Source organism: Lipophrys pholis (assembly GCF_963383615.2).
Source record: "Lipophrys pholis genome assembly, chromosome: 17".
NCBI classification, from domain to species: domain Eukaryota; kingdom Metazoa; phylum Chordata; class Actinopteri; order Blenniiformes; family Blenniidae; genus Lipophrys; species Lipophrys pholis.
This window is the reverse complement of record NC_137643.1, coordinates 10,196,823-10,218,055: the sequence shown is the minus strand read 5'-3', so window position 1 is coordinate 10,218,055 and position 21,233 is coordinate 10,196,823. Positions and strand designations below refer to the sequence as shown.

Sequence of the window (21,233 nt, the reverse complement as noted above, 5' to 3'; positions counted from 1 at the left end):
AATTAAAAACAGAGTACCCAAAATATTAGATGCATATTTCCACATTACTTCAAACTCCATCCTCAAAATTGAACATATTAGGAAATTATAAGCTCCCCGATAAGTTAAACTACAACTTTGATAAAGTTCTGTTCTAGTACATTCTGTTCAAGCACAACGATATTCAATTAAGCCGCTTGTGAGGATATAAACAGTATCCTGATTTAAAACTAAAAATATTGATTTTATTCTACTCACATGATGTTTAGGAGCTTTTAGAGGAAAAAATGCTTTCGGGTGCATTATGAATAAATTGAGGATGCCTTGCTTTTGCATCATGCATTATGTTTGCTTACACTGCTGCCTTTAATCTTTGCTCCACAATAAAGAACAAGTTAAACATTAACAATAAACTTATGCTCACACAAAAAGATCTGCATGCATTACTTTACACCCGCAGAGTAAAAAGGTTACTACATTCCTCGCAATCAACTCATCAGTGAAATTTCGCAGCCAAGAGAGCGGCACAAAGACTGGATAACCAGGAAAACCTATTTGGTAACGTCCACATTTCCTCCAGTTCAACAATAACATGGTGATGGGAGTCATACAGTTCAAGCTCATAGGTGTAAAACATGCGGTGTGGTTACCAATTCCCTTTTGAGAATTTCTTTGTGCATAATGTTTTCTATATGTAACATATAAGACAGTCAGTCAGGAGTTTAAAAGATGTGAAAATAGTAGGAACTTCTAGTCACATCCACTTATTATTACTTTCTGTTTACAAACGTTTTCAAAATATAAATGCTGAATAAAACATGCACTTCAGATCAGTTTTTTCACTTTCAAAAGATTTGATTTGATCCAAATTTCATGCAAGTGTGTTGATATTGTTTCATATGTCATTAGATTTACTTAGATCTTTACTGTACAAGGCTCGATCTCTACGGAACCAGACAAGTACTAACACTTGTACAAACTTAAACAACTTGGTGGCAATCCTGTGAACATCTGCATGCCATGACAACACAGTGAGCATTGTGGATCACAGCATTGTGTTGTTGCTCCTTTTGGGGGGTGGAGTTAGCTGGAACAGCCAGAGAGGCTGTTGTGATGAAGATTTACAGGCAGAAGATAATGGTGGCAGGATAGTGGGCATATATGACAGGGGAAGAAAGGCAAAGAAGGGGAGTGAAAAAGAGAGTGGGCTGTTAGGAGAACAAAAGGGAGAACAGAAGATAAAAGTGGGGAGTAGACAAATTGAATGAGATTAGGGGAAAGCAGCAAACAGAGAAGAGGAGAGAGTGGATGGAGCTGGAGAGAGGGCTTCTTGAAGAGAGAAAGAAGAACATTAAAAGGCAAAAAAACATACAAGAGGGGAAAAGTGACAAATTTGAAGAGTGTGCATGAAAAGTGTGTTGTGTTGCCAGTCAGTATTGCCTTAGTAGATATCTGCTTGTCACCGCTGCCATTCTCAAGCTTTCTATTATTCAAGTATGCTGCAGGACCAACACTGAATACATATAATACATACAAACACACCGGTCGTTGAATTTGCACAAAACTTGGCAAATCAAAGCATCAGCTTAGGTCATTCATTTGAGAGACATTAATAAAGTAATTTGAGAAGCAACATTAAGACAGAAACAATAAAAGTCAATATTTGAATGTCTTTAACATTAGAGTTAACGGGCATTAAGACAATAATAATCGATTAAAACTGCACTACTTGATGCAATATGCATGCTGTCCATTTTATTACTTTTAAAATGACATGCCCCAAATTTCAATTTAAAGTGGAAGCTTTTAATCTTCATAATTGATGGTGATGCATTTTGCTTTACAACTCCACTCATTTATCAAAACAAATGTCACACACTTTAGTGTTTGAATGTAAATTCCTTACGCAGGTAAACTGAAGCTACTGAAGCGTCCAACCGCAAACACTAATAACAACCATTGGAATTAGGTTAAAGTCTAATAAGACTAAAACAATGTCACAAGCAAACCTGGTGTGAAATTTCTTCTTTGATGGCAAAGTTTTGATGAGAGAAAAAAAAATTAAAATAAAATAAAAGCTATGAGGTAAGTCTGCAAGAACTCAAACTCTATTTGAATTACCAGGTCACACACTTTAAGAGTTGCATATTGCTCAGTTCTCTCGTTCTTTTAGCAGGAAACTATTACTATTCTCAACGATCAAAGAAACGGTGACGCTTCGGAAATATCTTTAAAAATTTAAGCCACTTGTGTGAGGCTCGGAGCGAATCTCTCTTTAATACATGATCAAAGCTGGTTGCAAATTGGAATTGTATTATTAATAAAGTTATACATTTGCGCTGATATTTCATCACATGCAATACAACATGAGCAGGTACTTTTACGCCACCTTTTTGACAGAAAAAAAAGAAGACAAAAAAGTTAAACTTGAAGAAATCCCAGCAAAACACAAGTTTCCACATATAAAATTCAGTGTGGCTGGAATCAGAAAACAAAACAAAGTTCCTCTTCACGAAGAGAAAACAAGAAATGGATGTTTCCAGTCGCCTGTTCTGTATTATTATTTTATTACCCGGAGGCTTCTGCAGCCCTTTATTTCTCCAGAAGAAAAACCACCTCCGCCTTTCCTTATCTTATTTCTCTGCAGCCTCGCCACATCTTTCTCTTTCTATTACCCGCATTCCACTTCAGCCATTACCTGCTCTTACTGTCGTCCAACGAGTCTCCCACCCGACACACGAGTGGTATTCACCTTGCGCGAAGGTGAAACGCATCGCTGCAACGCACAATCTAATAAAATGCGACGATTAAAACCCAGGCTACTTTCACGGCATGTGCGCTCATTGACTTGCAGCTTTAACAGGGATAACATCGAACGGCGCACAAACGTGAGCGTGAAATTTAAAAGCAACAATAACAAATTATACTAATTTAGGTTTTCATATTCATCGACCACATTTGGCCCCTTTCTGTTCCAGGCAGCACACCAGGTAGACAATTGTCCAGGATCATTTGCGTTGTATTGCCAGTGATCAATCGCTCGCACCTAAACGTGCTTCAGCAGAATTCACTAAACTCTCTCATATGCTTGTAATTTGACATTTTAAATACTTAGGTGTAATAAATATTTGGTGAAATGTGTCACAGACAGGTCTTTAACTTATTGTCTATATTCATATTGTCCATAAATATCTATTTTTATGCCAGATCCCCTTGCCTATACAGAGCTTGCTGTAGGTATATCATTTTAGATTGAGGAATTCAACATTAGTAAAGTACAAAGTTAAGTCAATAAGAATATTTAGACAAACTTTGGTGTGGATCTGGCATGTACAACAAAAATGCATGGATCCATCCTGCCTTGTATCAACGGTTCAGGCTGGTGCTGTAACGGTGCGGGAAAACAGGTATTTCTTTTAACACACTTGGGGTACGTTAGTATAAACCGAGTACCTGAGTGTTGTTGCTGACCATGTCTATTCCTTTATGACCACAGTGTACCCATCTTCTGATGGCTACTTCCAGCAGAAGAACACATCATGTCATCAAATGATGATGACGATCATCATCATCCTCAGAGATCAGATCGCATAACTCAAAGAGCACCTTCAGCAAATGGAAGAACAGGAAATTCACACCGTAGTACATGAATGTCTGATGCCATTTTGTCAATATGGACCAAAATCTGGGAGAAACGTTTCCAGTAAGCAGTTCCTACCAGGTAGGGCAAGGTGTACCGAATAAAGTGGCTGTAAGTGTAGTTTTCAGTTCAGAATCAGAAAGTTTAAAGCATACGCTGCACTTTTTGACAAATTGATTTAATTCAAATAACCAGTGAAGACTTTTTCAATGCAAAACAAACAACATTTTGTGGTGTAATTTACCAGAACGCCTTGTAAAATCCAATAATGTAATGATGGCCAACAACATAATATCTGCTAATGGTGTAACAACTTTGGCCATCTCAGATGTAATAAAGCTAATAATGTAAGAACTTGTGGCGAGTGTATTAAATGACATTTAATCTGATACATTAAGACTTTTTATAATACATTTGAAAAAAAAACTCCTACAGCAATACTGTAATAATTCATGTATAGGACCGCATTTCTTGGAAATCAAAGCTTCTTGCTGGTTTACTTATCGAAAAGAGGTATAGTGGATAGCATAGCCTTCATATTCATTGAGGATACATACTATAAAACAGTCATTTCAAATCACGGTTGTACTTGTTGTCTAATATTTGAAGTTAATATGAAGAAGATCTTGATACGAGTTCAATGTCTTCATTGGTTTGAGATCCCTGCAGCAACTGAAGGAAATCAAAGTATAAAGATGCCTGCAGCATAACAGCAGGCCATAATGACTTGTCTCACTTCGGCTCTTCAACTAAAAAAAAAGCTTCCTTTTCTTTCTGCAAACATTTCCCTCATCCCTCCAGAAATCCATCACCACCTCTCTCTTTGGCATTTCTGACAAACAGTAGCTATAAAACCCTTCATGCACTTGTACCAAAATATCAGCATTCCTACAGAAACATTGGACTTTCGTGCCTATGGGGGACTGAAGATATTAGAAGCGATACGGAATACACTGTGTGATTTGTGCACACACACACACACACACACACACACACACACACACACACACACACACACACACACACACACACACACACACACACACACACACACACACACACACACACACACACACACACACACACACACACACACACACACACACACACACACACACACACACACACACACACACACACACACACACACACACACACACACACACACTCTGAGGCAGCTGTACCCTGAACACACTCTCAAACTCAGACAACACAGTGGCGTATTACAGATTCAGACTAAAAAAACAAAACAGAAATAAACACAAAACCCCGAACACATGGATGGATAGCGTGCATGCGCGCACGCACACACACACACACACACACACTCACACTCACACACATAGTAACAAGCATGCATGTTGCCACACCAACACACCCACACACAATTTCACTGAGGCACAATTGTACCCATGAAAACAAACAAAAAAAAAACACACACACACACACACTTTCCGTGGGTCTCAAGACATCAGCAGAAGCCCGCTCCCCGTCGCATGAGTCAGACAGCCATATGCCGCTGCAGGGCCTATTGTACAGCCCAGATGCAGAGGGAGGAAGACGAGGTGGGGGTTGATAGTGGGGGACGTAAGAGGAAGAGGCACAACGCAAGTTTCACAGTTACAAACAAAACAAGGGGAAGAGGAGGAGTGTGTGGGGGGGGGGGAGGGAGCGGCGAGAGCGAAAGCAAAGAAGGACAAGGAGGAGGCGGCAAAAGATAGGTGGAACAAGAAGAAGATGACAGGGAGGGATAAGAGAATTACAGAAGAGCGGAGGAGGGGGAATAAAAGAGGAGAGGAGGCTTAAAGACGCAGAGACAAAAGACAGACAAGACTAAAGCTCCAGGCGATTTACACTTCAGATAGCGGTGGTGCAGCTGATGAGGGTGTCATTAAATACAAAAACTACATCCTTAAATCGACATTGAAGTGGTTAGAGCACCTTGTGGCAAAAGTGAAACCCAGGTTCAATACTTTATTCAGTGGTGTACCCATCAATGAGGGCAATTGTAGCTTCATTTGCCACGGTGAGTCAGGAGTTGTACAATCATTAGCCCATTTGTGACTCACACAAACAGGCAGATTGAGGAGAGAGAGAGAGAGAGAGAGAGAGAGAGAGAGAGAGAGAGAGAGAGAGAGAGATTTGACAATGTATGTGTGATTACACAATGCAACACTAGACATCTCCCTTCAAAATGCGAGGTAGTCATTGTTGGGGCTAATTATTGTATTACTATGTCATTTTGGTGTTTGGTAGACTTCATGGCAATCTGCTGACATACAGCATGGCCTTTACAGCGTGGACTCGTAATGGATGTGAGCGGAGCGCAGTTACATTTCAAATGCCACTACCTCGTAGTTAATCTGCAAACAAGCCTCGTTTAATCAAATACCACAATATTGTTCAGATGAAATACAGTCTGAAGAGCAGAAAGTATCAAATTCTCTATTGCGTTATATACTATATAAAAATGTTATAAGTATAATAATATTAGTGCTTGATACAATGAAGCACTAATATTATTATACTTATAACATTAGTGCTTGATACAATGAAGAAAACCATACATTACATGATTAAACTATTTCTTTTGTCGTCTCAGTTCACCTGGATGATGCATTGAAAGTGAAAATACCATAAATAAACTTTGAAAAACTGTTCTTGAGAAATACATTGTACAAATAAAACCATGTCAGAAATATGATTTCAATCACAAGGCCAATGCTTGAAATCATATTTATGGCCCTGATTTGCAAATGATCCACTACACAGCAAGGCAGTAGGGCTCAATAGTATAGAGACAATGAGTAACAGAAATCCAGAAAATACTTTGGGGACTTTTTATGGCTAAAAATGGTGAAAGAAATGTTCTCAACAATATGATCGTTAAATGGCACAAAAGGGTATTTATATGTACTGTCTTTACTGTAGTGAACTATGTCTAAGGCATGATATTTCAATGAACGCTCTACAAAGGGGGTAAACTGTCAACATGACATTTATCAAAGAAAAATTTAAGATTAAGGGGGAGATCTTGCTGAAAACTGCACCATTCCCTTCATTATTCCACCAGAGAAAAGGCTCCTCTCTGCTGGTCCTGCAGAACTGAAACTACACACAGGAATAACACTGCAGTGTCACAGCGACAAAAGGTCCTTTACCTGACAACTGCTGAGAGTGAATGTTATCCAACGCAGAAAAATAAGTTAATTATTTAAACTCCCATTTGTCTGGAAAAAATTGACAGAAGTAAGGGGGGGGGGGGGGGGGGGGGGGAAGAAAAAGAAGTCTCCCTCTTCAAGGTTTTTTTTTTTTTATGTTGCTCTGATCTTTTAGCATAAAACTGTAAGAAGCCATGTGCATTAATGTGATGGATGGTTTTTGTCCCCAGTGTCTTAAACAAGGCTGATCATTGGTCCAAATTAATGAACATTTCTTAGTCATGTTTCCAAATCGGGGAGCGCTCCACATCGGATTCACTGAAATGTCTTTCAAGCGATGCCGACGCTGTGGCCGTGTTAGCCGCGAAACATCTTTGGTTAAGGGCACCTCCCCCGGGCTAATCAGGATAATTGTTAGGAACAAGGCAAAAATGCATCATACTCTGATCACATCCGCCTAACCCCACCGGGCACAGACGCCCCCCAAACATTTCAGTGACTTCATTAAACATACAACAGCAGATTACTGTGCAGCCCTGTGTTCAGTCAGAACATGCAGTTTACCACTGAGACAAAGCGGCTGCTTTATTCGTCGGTTATGTTGCAGGAGAGCTTCGGTGAGAAATGTGGTGATCGGGGGATACTGTTATCCCCTTGGGATATATTTTCCTTCATGCTTTATCAAACAATTTATGATTATTATCATTTTGATCATCCCTTTAATGATCATTATTATTATAATACATAGAACTTTATATTGTTGTCTGTGATCCGTCCTTCCTCCTCCACTCCCTGATGCGCCTGGTCCGGCAGGATTTAGACGAAAGCAGTGTATTCTTAAAATAAGACCGTGGTTTTCTCTGCGCTCGAGCACCTACCTGATCTATCTCCATGAGCTTGGGGAATGCCCCCGGCCACTCAATGGCCACCTTTACGATGTCTGCCGGCGGCGGCATGGCTGCCGGGGGAGATGGGGGTGGGCGGTTCGGTGTGAGTGTTCCTGCCTCACACCACCTTCGTCACCACTACTGGAGCTGGCGCATCCAAACCTGTAGGTCACAAAAAAAAAAAAAAAATAAAAATAGGACACATTAGTTGAAGAGCAGCGCTGGGGGTTTCCGACATGTTTGCTTGCATCAGCTTCCTGAAAATCCACAGAATAATGTATAAGCCCAAGGAAAGACAGGTCAACAAGGTCAGTGCTGAAAAATAAATACGAGATGAGTACAGAGATGCGCAATGGATTATAATTCAGTTCAATCAATAAAATCCCTTTCATGCGATGCTGAGCGGAATTTAGTAAAATTACTCCTCGTATACTGATATTTAAATAAAATACACTTGGCTTTAAAACGACAATGCAATGACTACCATTCACTGGCACTTGATCTTGTTTCAATACGGAGTACGACTTCCAACACCCGCTAATACAAACTGAAGCAGACAGATTTTTTAATCTGTCCTCTGAGATCACTTTATTATCACTGGGTTTACTAATTCAATTTAGAGCTGTTGACACAGAGTACTACAACCACCCAGTTAGGTTTACTCACAAGTGTAATTATCTATTTCTGTGTGAAAGTCACAGAAATATAAATTTTTTCTTGTTTTTGTTTTTTAAAGCTACTTTTGTCTCACAGGGTCTGGTTGTATTCTAGTCATTTGTATGAAGACAAGCACTGCAGATGGAGCGAAAGATAAGCAGCCCTGTAGATGAACTTCAGCTACATTAGCAACTATGTGGCACTTGAAAGTGAAAGGTTAAAGAAGTTAGTGGAACAGAGCTTCTTGCTATGCCACATTCCACTAGCTTCAGGGGGTCTTCCTCTCATTTTACACATAAAGGTCAGTTTACTCACCATGGAGAGCGCAGCGCTACGTTTAAAAAAGATGCACTGTGCATCTGGACGAGCGCTGTCGGGTCTGAGAAAATTGCTCCGGTGACGTCCCCGGGACATCTCGGATGTTAACTCATTATGCTTGTGCACAGAAACATTATGTTGAAATAAGATGGCTTTGTTCTGTGGCCAGAGTCGTGACTCATAGATTTTATTTTTTTTCTGTATTTTTCTTTAAATTGAATTAATGTATTGTTCTTGAATGCCAGCGGTCTGGCACTCTGTGTTGTGATTGCATGTGTCGGTGCTCAGCCCAATAATACGTGTTTGTGTTTAACTGGTCTTTTTTAATTTGCCTGCACGTGTGAGTGTGTTGTTCCAATCACAGACAGACACCCCTCTTGTTCTTTAACGTTAAACCTGCAGCTGTGGATGAGTCCTCGCTTGCTTCTGTCCCTATGCACAAGACTCCTGGAAGGGCACCACAGACATCCCCGATATCTGACAGAGAAGCAAAGATGCCAAATTGACCTGAAACCCTGTGGATTTCCCAGATAAGCCAGTCTGAGGTCCCGAGGTGGAAAATAAAACAGCCCAGCTTAGGTCCCAAGGTAAAAAAAAAGAAAAAAGAACCAGCCAGATCACAACCACTTGGAAAAAAAACTGAATGGCGCAGAGCCCAGGCGCTTCTTTGTGCTTGCAGGGGGTCCAAAGAAACCCACTGGTGCACCGTCATCGAGGGGGAAATGTAGCATAGATATGCCCAAAACTAACTGACAGGGGCTTCAATAATTTACCCTCTCAGCCTGTCTAGAAAGCCTGGATCATCCTAGTTCCTGGTGGAGGAGCCTGTTTACATATTTAATCTTGATCCATTATACATAAAGACCGGCTTGGGCTAATTCCTGGGAGAACACCATTGAGCAGAATACTATACACACACACACACACACACACACACACACACACACACACACACACACACACACACACACACACACACACACACACACACACACACACACACACACACACACACACACACACACACACACACACACACACACACACACACACACACACACACACACACACACACACACACACACACACCAGATAGAACCTGGTTCTATCTGGTGTTACTGAGGAACAGTTACAGTGAAGTGTCAGTTTCATGCATGTTATCATTTTGATCTTCGCGTGTATCAATTTAAAGACTGTATATGTAATGAGGCTGGCCGCTGCGTGTGAATCACCCCATAATAATCCACATAGCCTTTATTCAAGGGCCCGTTGCCATGGCAGCTGCTGCATCAATAGCTTCAGATGTGGATGCATTTTCTTTCCAAATTGCATACCATACTCAAGTCACGTTTGTCACAACTCCGCGAAATGAGTTGTTGCCCTCGCACGCTCAGAGAATTCAACACTGAAATAAGGGCGAGTATGTTCATTGAAGATTTGAGTGGTTATGTGAGGTACATTAAATACTGTCAGAGACATTTTTGCCTTCAGTGAGGTTCGGTGGAAACAGGCGTGTTATCTCCTTCTGTTCCCCTGCACCACCACACTCTTTCCATACGCTTATGCAAAGATATCGCTTCTGGCCCTCAATTCAAAAACAAAGCTGAAGAATGACATGTGCAGAGAGGGAAACAAGAGGAGAAAACAGATGGAAACTTCGAGATAAACACAACAAACACGTCAGAAAATAAATGTTTAAAAAAAAAAAAGAAAACTGCAACAGCAGCATGATTGTGTTTTCTCCATGTCTAAAAAAACACGTCTTGCTGTACATTCTTAGGGATTGTATGATTCACTGAGCTGTATTCTACACACAAAACTTGTTAGTCATCTATGCACAGATTATTTCCCTCCGAATACTGGCTGTAGACAGACAAAACACTGAAAGGTGACACTTTAGTCATACGACAGCAGATTGTCTTTCAAATTCAATGAAGGTCTCAATGCATTTAAGCCTTAATTTTGTCATTTGATCACATTTTCTGTTGTTAATATAGTGACTAATGAATGCCAAGGTCTGTTCTATTTTATTATAATAACTCTATACATAATAAAGTCCTTTTGTTTGATAAAATGAAGCCCAAAGTGCTTCACAAGGACAGAGAGGGAAAGAAAAAACAAAACAAAAAAACAATTAAACCCTAAAAGATGTGATATAAACATATAGGTAAACAACATTAAAAGTGGTAAAAAGAAAATATGTTAAATAAAGTTGCTTTTTCAAACTACAAGCAGTCGCTGCGTGGCTAATGCTGACTTGTACAGAATCAAAACAGAAAGCTGGTTCACCATTTTTTTTCTCCCACTACATCAACATTCAACAGAGCAACGGCATTTTAGTTATGACAGCTTATTGACAGAGCAAGAATAGTCTAAGCAAGAATCAAACACCGTAAAACAGCTATGGTATATTTGAATCAATATTCCATCCATCTTCTATACCACTTTATCAAACTGCTGGAGCCAAACGTTGAAGACGTCAACAGTCTTTCACACAGCAAACACTGATGGGCGTTGAATGTACATGTTCCTTACTTTTTTAATAAACTAAGAAGGCAAAATGACCAAAAACAAGTTGTCATAAAGTAAAAGTGAATGTTGGTGGGAGTGCAGCCATCAGAACACAAGCCTGTCACACTGACAGAGGATCTACTTTTGTTTCTATTCTCACTAAAGAGAGGTGCATAATTCAGTATTTTGAGGTGTGTATTCCGGGCACCTTGTCATCATCTTCCGAGAACTAGTGATGACTCAAAGATGAACGGCCTTGAGGACTATTGATTGGAAACGCGCACGCACGCACGCACACACCCCCCCCCCCCTTGAAAACGAGCTTGGACGTAATTGGGAGACACAGCGGTTCGACACACCACAAGCCGGGCTAAAAGTGATTCAGGACTCATTGGACCAACATCTTTTTCCCCACAATCGAAACACATCGCTTCTGGGAACAACTTCTTGGCAGCGAGACATGAAAAAAAAAAAAAAAAAAGAAAAGGCACTTCTCTTCATGTGTGTGTGTGTTTGTCTCCATATATTCATTTGTGTCGTCATGAGTATTTACTACCCCCTGAGGGTCTGTGTATCAATTCCCAATATGTCAAAATGGCATCTCGTCACAGCCTCTTCACACTGTAAATGGAACCTTGTTATCGAGCTCGCTGCTGTCAGAGCTCATCATGTCAGAGCTGGTGATTTGCTGCAACCTGGTTGGGTTGACTGTGAGTGAGTGAGTGTTTGTATTTCACTCTGCCAGAGGGTTAGGCAGGCTGTCGGGAACACGGAGGCTCGTTCCAGTGTTTTTATTTGCAAGAGAACAATCAGAGTATCAGGATTTCATGACGTTCCCTCACACTCCTCATTCGCACTGTTCATTTGTTTGGCCCACCACATCCGATGTTTCAAGCTTTCATCGACCTCGCGTCTCGTCCCTGCAAAGTCTCTCTCTATATTAAGAAGATATTTTATGCAGAATTTCCCCAAAATGAACATAAGTCATGACAGACAGGCTCCTTTTTTAAAAATTTTTAATTCTCCTGACACAGTCATTCCACTGGCTTAATTGCACTAATGTACTGTAAGCAACAGCACGCTGCCAAAGCCATCAAGCCACGACAGACTGGGCCCCATTCCAGGCCGATATTGTAAGCTATGAATGTGTATGAGTGCAATTAATCTATCCTTAAATACTCATCCACCTGCTGAAACCAGAGAGCCATGTGCTGCTGGGGCACACAGACCATAATTCCTCAGGATTAGATCCAGAAAAGTGAGGGGGGGGAAAAAATAACTAAATCTTGAGTTACCCACAGAAACTGGTGATCTGATCCGCTGCCAGAGGTCGAAATTAGGGAACAAAACCAGGAGAGGGTAAGAGGAGAGCAGACAGGAGGAGAAGTAAAGCCCTGTGATTTGTTAGCCGGTGCTGGGTTTCACCTCAATAATTCATGACGTGTGATGTGAGGGTCACATCATCAGTGGAGGAGGAGGGTGGGGAAGGTCAAGGTGAAAAATCCAAAGTAACATGAGAAGAAATGGAGTGAGAAAGGGAGTGAAAGGTAACAGAGATTAAAGGCAGGCACAATTTAAAGTACATTCAAATAAAGGGCATGAGGGCATATCATTAAGCCACAGGGTGCAACAAATACAACATAGGATTTAAAAAAAATAATAAGAAGAAAAAAGCCCGCTGGGCAGGAAGACAAAGAAGACAAACAGAATGATGAAGAAGTGGTATGTTAAAGCAGAAAAAGAAACACATTTGATGCAAAAATAACAGGAAAAGCTGAAGTTAAAAAACTGAAAAATAGAACAGAATAGAATCAGCCTTATTAACCCCAGAGGAAAAATCTTAAAAATAAGTCTCCATAAAAATAGCAAATGTTAAATTCCATGAAGGCAAATTACAATTTGTTATGCAAGCTGTATTGTGTCCAGGTTTGAAATAAAATGATTTACTTACTTACTTACAATGGCGGAATCAACTCAAGTACAAAACCATAAAGGTCTTTTTATTCCATACAGATCCCAAAACTCATTAGAGTTAATCAGGTGAATATTACTGTAGAAATGTGAGAGCTGGGAGCTGGGCTTTACTTATGAAGAGGATAAAAGTGTTATCCATCCCTGCAGTAAAAATAACTGGGCAGAAGAGGGAACAGGTAGACAAGAGAGGAGGGTTATCCTTCCCCACTATGCCCAGGAACCACTTTAACAGAGATATAAACAATTAGCAATTTAAAAAAATAAATACGCCAGATGAGCCTGCTGTGTTTGTGTCCTTCATATAACAGGAGGCTGACAGTCAGCTGAAAACTTTCGCCAAAGTCAAAACAGGCAGAGAAATGCTCCTCCAGGGACCTTTTAGCGAGAACCTTAATGAGGTGCGAGAACAAGAGGCAGCAGATTTTATAGGCGGTGGCAGTGTGACCAAGCAGCTCTCAGTCCTGATGAACGTCCAATTTGTAGGGTTCCAGAAGCCCTCATTAACAAAAGGGATAAACAGGCCAAAATCAAATACTACGGGTGCATTTAAATAAATATGATTAAATAGGAAAGTATCTTTTTACAAATCTTAAGAATGTTGAACATTTATTGATATATAGTTAATGCAATTTAACATCTTATTTATAACAATGGCTCCTCCTGGAAAATACAGGCAAATGTCCCAAAATTGTGTGGAGATTTAAAAAATTTTTTCCCCTTTTAACTTTAGAATTCAGATTTTGTGCTTTCTTTTGTGAAAATCTGCTGAAATCCTCTCTGGTGCAGTATTTCTCTTCTGGCTAATGTGTGTTAAAGGCTGATGGCATTATTTTTGTATGACTGTTATCACAAATTCACAATTGAACTTTAATGTGAAGATAAATAAATAAATGTTCTCAAGCGATACAGTAGCGAGCGTTCATTTCTGTATCTCTGCTCTTTTTAGTTCGGATGTCAGTGTTCTGTAATGACCTCCACACTCACTACAGAAGTGTCCCCAAGTAAATAATTTGGAATCCTTGAAAGCGTTTCCCTCCTTATCTCCTCTCATCTTTACAGTTTACGAACGTGTCCTTAATGATGTGATTATTACGAATATCAGCCTTGACAGCAGATCACCAAGACAGCTGGACCAAGCTCACAACTGGTCCGAGAATAATCTGTCATCCAGCTGCTTCTTAAGAAACATGGACTCACACTCACCATGTCACACTGTAGACTGCGTTCCAAACGGTACTTACGATGGTTTTGCAAACACACTAATCTGTTGTCGTCAGCAACAGCAACATTCAAAATGGGACAAGAAACACGCCTGAAATAGAAAAACCCATTTTACCTGCAAACACCATGAACCAAGCAGCGAGAACAGGGTCACCCTGGCAATCTACATATTTGTTCTTAGCCTGCAGAAAATCCTCTTATACATTCACATCTGGCCGCTTTGGTTCCGTTGTGCTTTGAATGTGCACGCGCTATAATGTTTGATGGCATCATGCATCTTTAGGGAAAGAGCATGATCATAGCCAATGTTTCCGAGTAAGCACTGCATTAAAGTACATGCTGACGTCTGTGTCCTTGCTGTAGAGTGGGTGTGTCTGCATTAGCTTAGGTGCTGGGTGGATTTCAAAAGAAACCCTTCGAGCTCTTCATCTGATGCTTTCTACACAGGGCCCACCTTGCTGCAGGGGCCAGCGTGTGTGTGTGTGTGTGTGTGTGTGTGTGTGTGTGTGTGTATGTGCAAAAAGAGAACAACCTTTTATCTGCAAGTTGAGACAAAAGACCACCGACATGCCGCAGAGGACAGAGTTATTGTCAGTGAGACGCCTTCAACCACCTACACAAAGACTCACCACAGGAAGATCACATTACACATTTCTTGCGTGTATATATGCACGCAGTGCACACACTCCTTCACTAGCCGGATATATACCTGCAAAAAAAAAGTCTACCACTCAATAATCTTTCAATTAAACACCTTTGAAAAGTGGAAAATTTGAACTTTTTCTGAATAGGCAGTCACCATCATACCAGTTATTCAACATTTTTCTATCTTTTAATCTAGATTTGCTCATTTGGAAAGAACATCCAGCCAAGCCAATTTTGTTTACTGTCATGCCTCTCTCCCTTTATACTGAGAAGCGATGTAAATATAAAAGAATAATTCAACGCGTGACAGAGGATTGAAAGAAAGAATCTTAAAAATGCTGTTATGTTCAGTTCCTCCCTCAACATCCAGCCCACAGGAGAAAAAAAAAAACCCTTGTTGGAGAACAAACTGCTGACAAAACAGTTACAATCAAATATAGGAAGAGGACCAGAGGAAAGAGGAAAGGCAGGGGTCAGGAAATAGAAATATGGCTGCAAGAGTCAACCAAAGGAGGAAGTGCCAGGCTGCGAGAGATTCATAAGGAATACAAATGCCAACAAGGCACAGAGAAAACAATCAGGTAAGGCACCATTTTAACACTTTGGTTCAAGTAATTCGGAGAGAAATCGTCCAAAGTTTTAAAGTCGGACTGACGGAGCAACTTTTGCTTCGCCAGATGTGCACCCATTGTCACAAACCCGACCTCATTCTCTCAACATCACTGCAAACCGGATATCCTGTCAAACGGTGGTACCAACAGTCAACCTGTCGCAGAAGAGACGGCCTGTGGCGCTGACACCAGCGCCACGTACAACTGTGCCCACCGACCATGTGTGCAGTTAACTGAATCTCTACATGTTGGAAAATAAGCACTGTGTTACTAAACACAGTACAAGCCGAGCCTAAATACTCTGTTAGAGCAAGCCAGCAAACTGAGATAAACAAGTGAGTCAGAAACAATTAGAGATACTGCGACAGCATCCTGCAAACCTAGATAATCAAAACACTGGGACGTTTATAGAGCACGGAGAGACAAAAAAGTTGCCAAAGGAAAAATGAGGCATGCAGGCATAAAACTAATTCATGATGTGTATAGAGAAAGACTCTTCATACTGCCCAGTAATTACTTTCTAAAACAGGAGATTTATCAGCGGTGTAAGCATGCTTCTTCTTCAGCGATTCCAAAATCATAAACTGCTGACATTGCAATTTACATCCCCACAAACCATGAGGCCACAAGGCTGCCTTAAAACTCATCCGCTCTTTGACATGACTATTCTTCTTTGGTTTGAGGGAGAAAACACGCGTAAACTGTATTGGGCCAGGCAGAAAGGCCTTCCCGCTACACACGGGGACATTTACCACTCCAGATTGCAAACATCGAACCGCAACGCTCATGCCCACTGGTGACACACAGGAGAGGACAGGAGGCCGGGGAGCACAGAGCCACACCCGGAGGCCTTCTGTATCCTGTGTAGCATGAAGACCGAGGAAAGAAAACCATAAGCGGTGACTTACCCGGAAAACTTGACAACCGACAGGGCTGTTAACTGTCCTCCAGACCTGCGTCCTGTGCTTGCAGACTGCTATACGAGGACTGACAAAGCTGCTTTTTCGTCAGTCTGAATATCTAGCTGCAAGTGAAATGCCTTCAGCATCACAAGCCATGGGCAAAAAAAAACTTCACAGCGGTTTGTGCACTGTGTCGCTCAAGGCAAAAGAGCAACCAAGAGAGTGCTGAGAGAGACCGAAGGAGGAAGTAGGCGTCGATTGAGAAAGGAGGAAATGGGTCTGTTGGAGAATCAGCGGCAAAATTCAAAGATAACAATGACTTGATTTAACTCTAATAAAGGTATTCATAATAAGTTTGAAACTACCTCCTTCAGCTCATTGTGTGAGCCCACATGGGGGGCAGAATATTACAACCACATCACAGTATGAGGTACACATGTCCTGCACATTTTAACAAATTTACAGAAAAGTTGGGAATTGCACATGTGAGATCAATGACAGATCTTTTGACCACAACCTGGGGTCTGAGAGCCCCTCCTGGGGAGTGGGGTGGCAGAGGTGACAGGGTATTGAGGTTGCCTGAAGCTGTCGAAACTTGATTTGCACGTCTAAAGATCAAAAGAAGCCATAACAGAACACCTAGGATCTAAAGCCGACCTGTGAATCTGCTCAACGCTTTTATTTTGACGGCTCCTCCTTTTGTATGTTTGTGAAAATTTTGTGCATCTCTCACTTCTGGCAAATCAGAGATCTGAATCAGTCTGGGGGGAGAAAGACACTGCAAAAACTAGTTGGGGTATTGCTAATACACAGAAGAAAACACTTATCTGTATTACAGAATAACATATTGCAGCAAAGTTTCAAAACATGATGCCAAGGTTCCACATTATAGCATGATTAAATGTAAATATTCCATTGTGATCATGTTTCGCAAAAAAATGTGATGTGTATTGTCAGGTTAAGATGGAATATCATATATAGTTAGTTAGAGTAGAAACATATTTTTTTTTGTAAACCTCATACCATTGAAATAAGGCCAGGAAACACTTCACCTCATAATCATTTTTGAAACGATATGGTCTTTGTGTGTGTAACCACTGTGTGTATTTAAATTCTCCCTAAAGTCTTCAGACAAACTGACGTATGACATACTTTCACTTCCATCTCCAAGTCCCCGTATTTATCAAAGGGGCCAGTGTGTCAAAACAGACTAGAGGACGTGCCAGAAAAGTGAGTCCGAAGGTTTGTTCTGTCACAAAGTACTGCTTCGTTTGGATAAATGCTCAAACTGAACTATTACTGTTGGAGCAGTGCAATGACATCTTCGGACTGAGAGCTCAACAGGCCATCTGTGTGAATGACACCGAAAAAACAGATGTTTACCCCACCCAGGCTGAGGTCAACTTTGGTTCATATGAGCCCCATAAACGCACCATTCAGGACTTCCAGTTCCAACCATTGAACCCTGGAGAGACAGGAGGAGACTATTACAACACTGGAGGAAACAAAACAGGCAGAGAGACATTAATCATATTCTGTGTTGAGGTCATCACGGACAAGACAGCATTCCATGTAAGTTCGACACTTCATCGAGACCGAGGCGCATACTAGCATGACTCGAAGTGGAAAAAGTGGATGATCTCCGTCATTTGTGACTCTTTGCCAATTTTGTACATACGTGTCAGGCAGGGGAACTGAAACAAAGTGTGGAAGGCTGAGTCAGACAGCTCCATGTCAAAGCTTTGACGGCCTATCCAAACTATCCCGACTCCCCTTTGACTCCTCTTCCTCTCCCTCTAGGCCCTATTAACCCACCCAGGACCTTGAACGGTATCAGTTACCAGACTTTCAAAACTTCTCGAGTCACTCCCACTTCTACGGACCACCTGCTGCTCATTCCAAACTGTAATGATGGGAAATTGTTCAAACTCTGAAACTGTCTTGCGTCACAGTAAAAATCTCAATGCGATGTTTAAAAATGTACCAGACTTCGGCAAAACATGAAGTACTGCATGTGTTTGGTGACATTAGCTCAGAAGTCCTTTGCTGAGTTGTCCAAGAAGGGGGTGTAGTCAAGTCAAACTGAAGACCTTCTGTGTTACAGCTTGAAATGCTGCAGAACGTAATGCTGGTTCTGATAGGAAGGTGTCAGAATACAAAAAGTATCATTTTGCTTTGTATGGTGCAGCCTCAGGTTGGCTGAAACAATATTCCCCCCGACAGTGGCGGCTTCTTTCAGCAAGATAAAGTGCCCTGCCACATGCAGAAATGGTTCCGGGGTGGTTTGTCTTATCCATGGAGACCCAACCAGGCAAATCACAGGACTTAAAGAATGTGCAGCCGACTTCTTGGTGAAGGTTAACGCAACACATCTTCGGTAGTCAGTGAAGCGAAAGGCTCAACGGACCACGGCTGCTTGGGCAGCAAAAGGGGGAAAGAAACAACACGAACATCATGTTGCAACCGATCAACGTACGTCAATGGTTGGTTAATCATCACAACAACAGTCTTACTTGAGAGAATATCTGCTTTTAGGCTTTAACGGAGGTTATTATCAGTCAGTTATGTGTCTGACCATGGCCCATGATACAACTGCTTGATGATTCAGGGCTGCAGCCTCCCAGTTCCACACATCTCTACACGACTGTAGACCAAAGTGTCAGCTGATAATCTAAAACGCTGAACATGAAAGCAGCCTGAGTAATATCAGGCAGGTGTTGACGTCATTCCATTGATTAGCGTTTCATAACCACTTTTTTTTATTATTTTTTTTTGCTATTTTCATTTTTTCTCCCAAAACATTAAACAGACCCGCACATTCCCGCAGTGTGCTTGCAGAGGAGGTTGTCAGGCAAAGATAATTCCACAACACCTCAGGGAATCATCAATTATTCAAAACCACATCCACATTTATTACACTTAAGAGGAGTAACATGCTTTACTTGTAATCATCAAACTCCAGTGGTTATGATCCACAAATTTCAACGCAGAGTTATCTACATCACGCGTGGGTATTTTCTGATGCTGGGCCACATCTTTGCTGCCAGACTGCAAATCACCTTGTAAACAGTGCCTCACAAGTGACTTCTCAGAAACAGAAAGATATCCAGGATCCCCAGATTGTACTTTTTTTTTTAATAAATCAAAAGAAACTGTGAAATTCTGCATCTTACAGTACAGTACAGAAGGAAACCTGAACCAGAGAAGATATAGTGAGAGACAGCCTGTAATAAAATTATAATTGACCATATGTAACAGCAGACGGTTCTTATTGGATGGAAGATCTCTACTGAATTACACCACGCCAATAAGCCCACATCATCATCATCAACACTCCTCCTGTATGCATATGCTGGTTCTGCTAACCATCATCACAAACAGTAATGCCTAATGACATTATAGAACGGGCCCTATGAAGCAGTGCCATGAGAACACAGGCACCTGGGGTTTACAGAAATAGTGCAAATAGGCGGCAAAAAGATGTTCTCTGCAAAATATAGTCTACATGCCACCTTTAATTTAGAGTAAGCAGCACCCGTGTGGAGTGAAAAAACACCAGGCGGCATTAATAGGTACTCGCTACAGCAGCTTCTTAATTGGGCCAGACACTCCTGGGTGTAACTGACTACATGAAATGTCAAGTGTAAAGAATAGCATTTCTGTTGGGTCTCACAGCCCACAGGTTGTACAAGTATCCCTCCATTACCCTATGTGATAGTTTAGAATAATAACAATGTTCAGGCGCTGGTCAGACAGACTAATGTGCTACAGACTACTCAATTGTGTGCCAGTAATACCACACAGGTTCACCTGCAAATGGACTAAATGGACTAAATGGACTGTGTCGAGTGGATAAACACCTCAAAGCAGTTTTCCCTCTCGGCATTTTGTACCTTTTGTTTTTGGTTTGTCTGGCAAATGTGGTCAATTACCCACCTTCTTACATTATCTACTCATTTCTACAGTCAGCATTCTACCCAGATCACCAACCAAGAGAGCACGTTTCCCTTCATTCACTTTGCATGCAATGAAAAAGAAAACAAATAAAACAACTACCGAAATCATGCAAATTGACAGGGCATTACTTAATTTATACCACATTAATTTTGCATGGGATGCAGAAAAAGGCACTGTCAAGAGTTCACTAAATGAAAAGTGTATGTCAACTTGCAATGAAATGCAACAGCATTACTCTCATGTCTACTGTATAGATGATGATACAAAGAGGACAAAACCATTCGCCACAGTCAGCTTGAAGCAGATAAATTCATGCCTTCAGCATGGCTTGTCAAATTCACATTTTGATAATGTCATTGTTTTAAATACTCATAATCTGCCAAAATACATCTAGAAAAAGGTGAAACTGTTCGCTCAGGTCTTTCTGGGTTATGTCTATTCAATCATAGTGATAGTAAAGGTACAAATAGATACACCGCACAACAGATGACCCAGCAACAAGTGCAATATGACAACTACCAAATATAAACCATTAAAACAAGACAGAGTCATCCTTGTTGTAATTACTGATGAACGTATTTAATTTGTTTTTCATTGGAGTTTGTTTACAGGGTCCAAAAATGCAGAAAAGCAAACAAACACAGTATCATAATGTTCATGAATGAGCTTCACTGCTGTCTGATCAAGCCTAGCGCATGATATTTTGGGATGTTTGAGTGCTTATGAAACATCACCAGTGCCATTAAAATATCCCTGTGTGTATATTTTAA

The 21,233-nt window shown here is 40.9% G+C and overlaps 1 protein-coding gene across 12 annotated transcripts in view; it reads right to left on the bottom strand.

The window, feature by feature from the left end:
- elmo1 (engulfment and cell motility 1 (ced-12 homolog, C. elegans)) overlaps positions 1 to 21,233 on the bottom strand; it is a 104,120-nt gene that overhangs the window by 60,394 nt on the left and 22,493 nt on the right. For 9 of the 12 annotated variants that reach the window (XM_080484731.1, XM_080484728.1, XM_080484725.1 and 6 more), the window contains exon 2: positions 7,659 to 7,829. In XM_080484731.1, coding sequence (XP_080340857.1) covers positions 7,659 to 7,736 — 78 coding nt within the window. In that variant the 5' untranslated portion in view covers positions 7,737 to 7,829. Of the gene's footprint in view, positions 1 to 7,658; positions 7,830 to 16,512; positions 16,772 to 21,233 lie in introns of those variants that run through there. The other 3 variants (XM_080484726.1, XM_080484730.1, XM_080484723.1) reach the window with 2 other exon arrangements.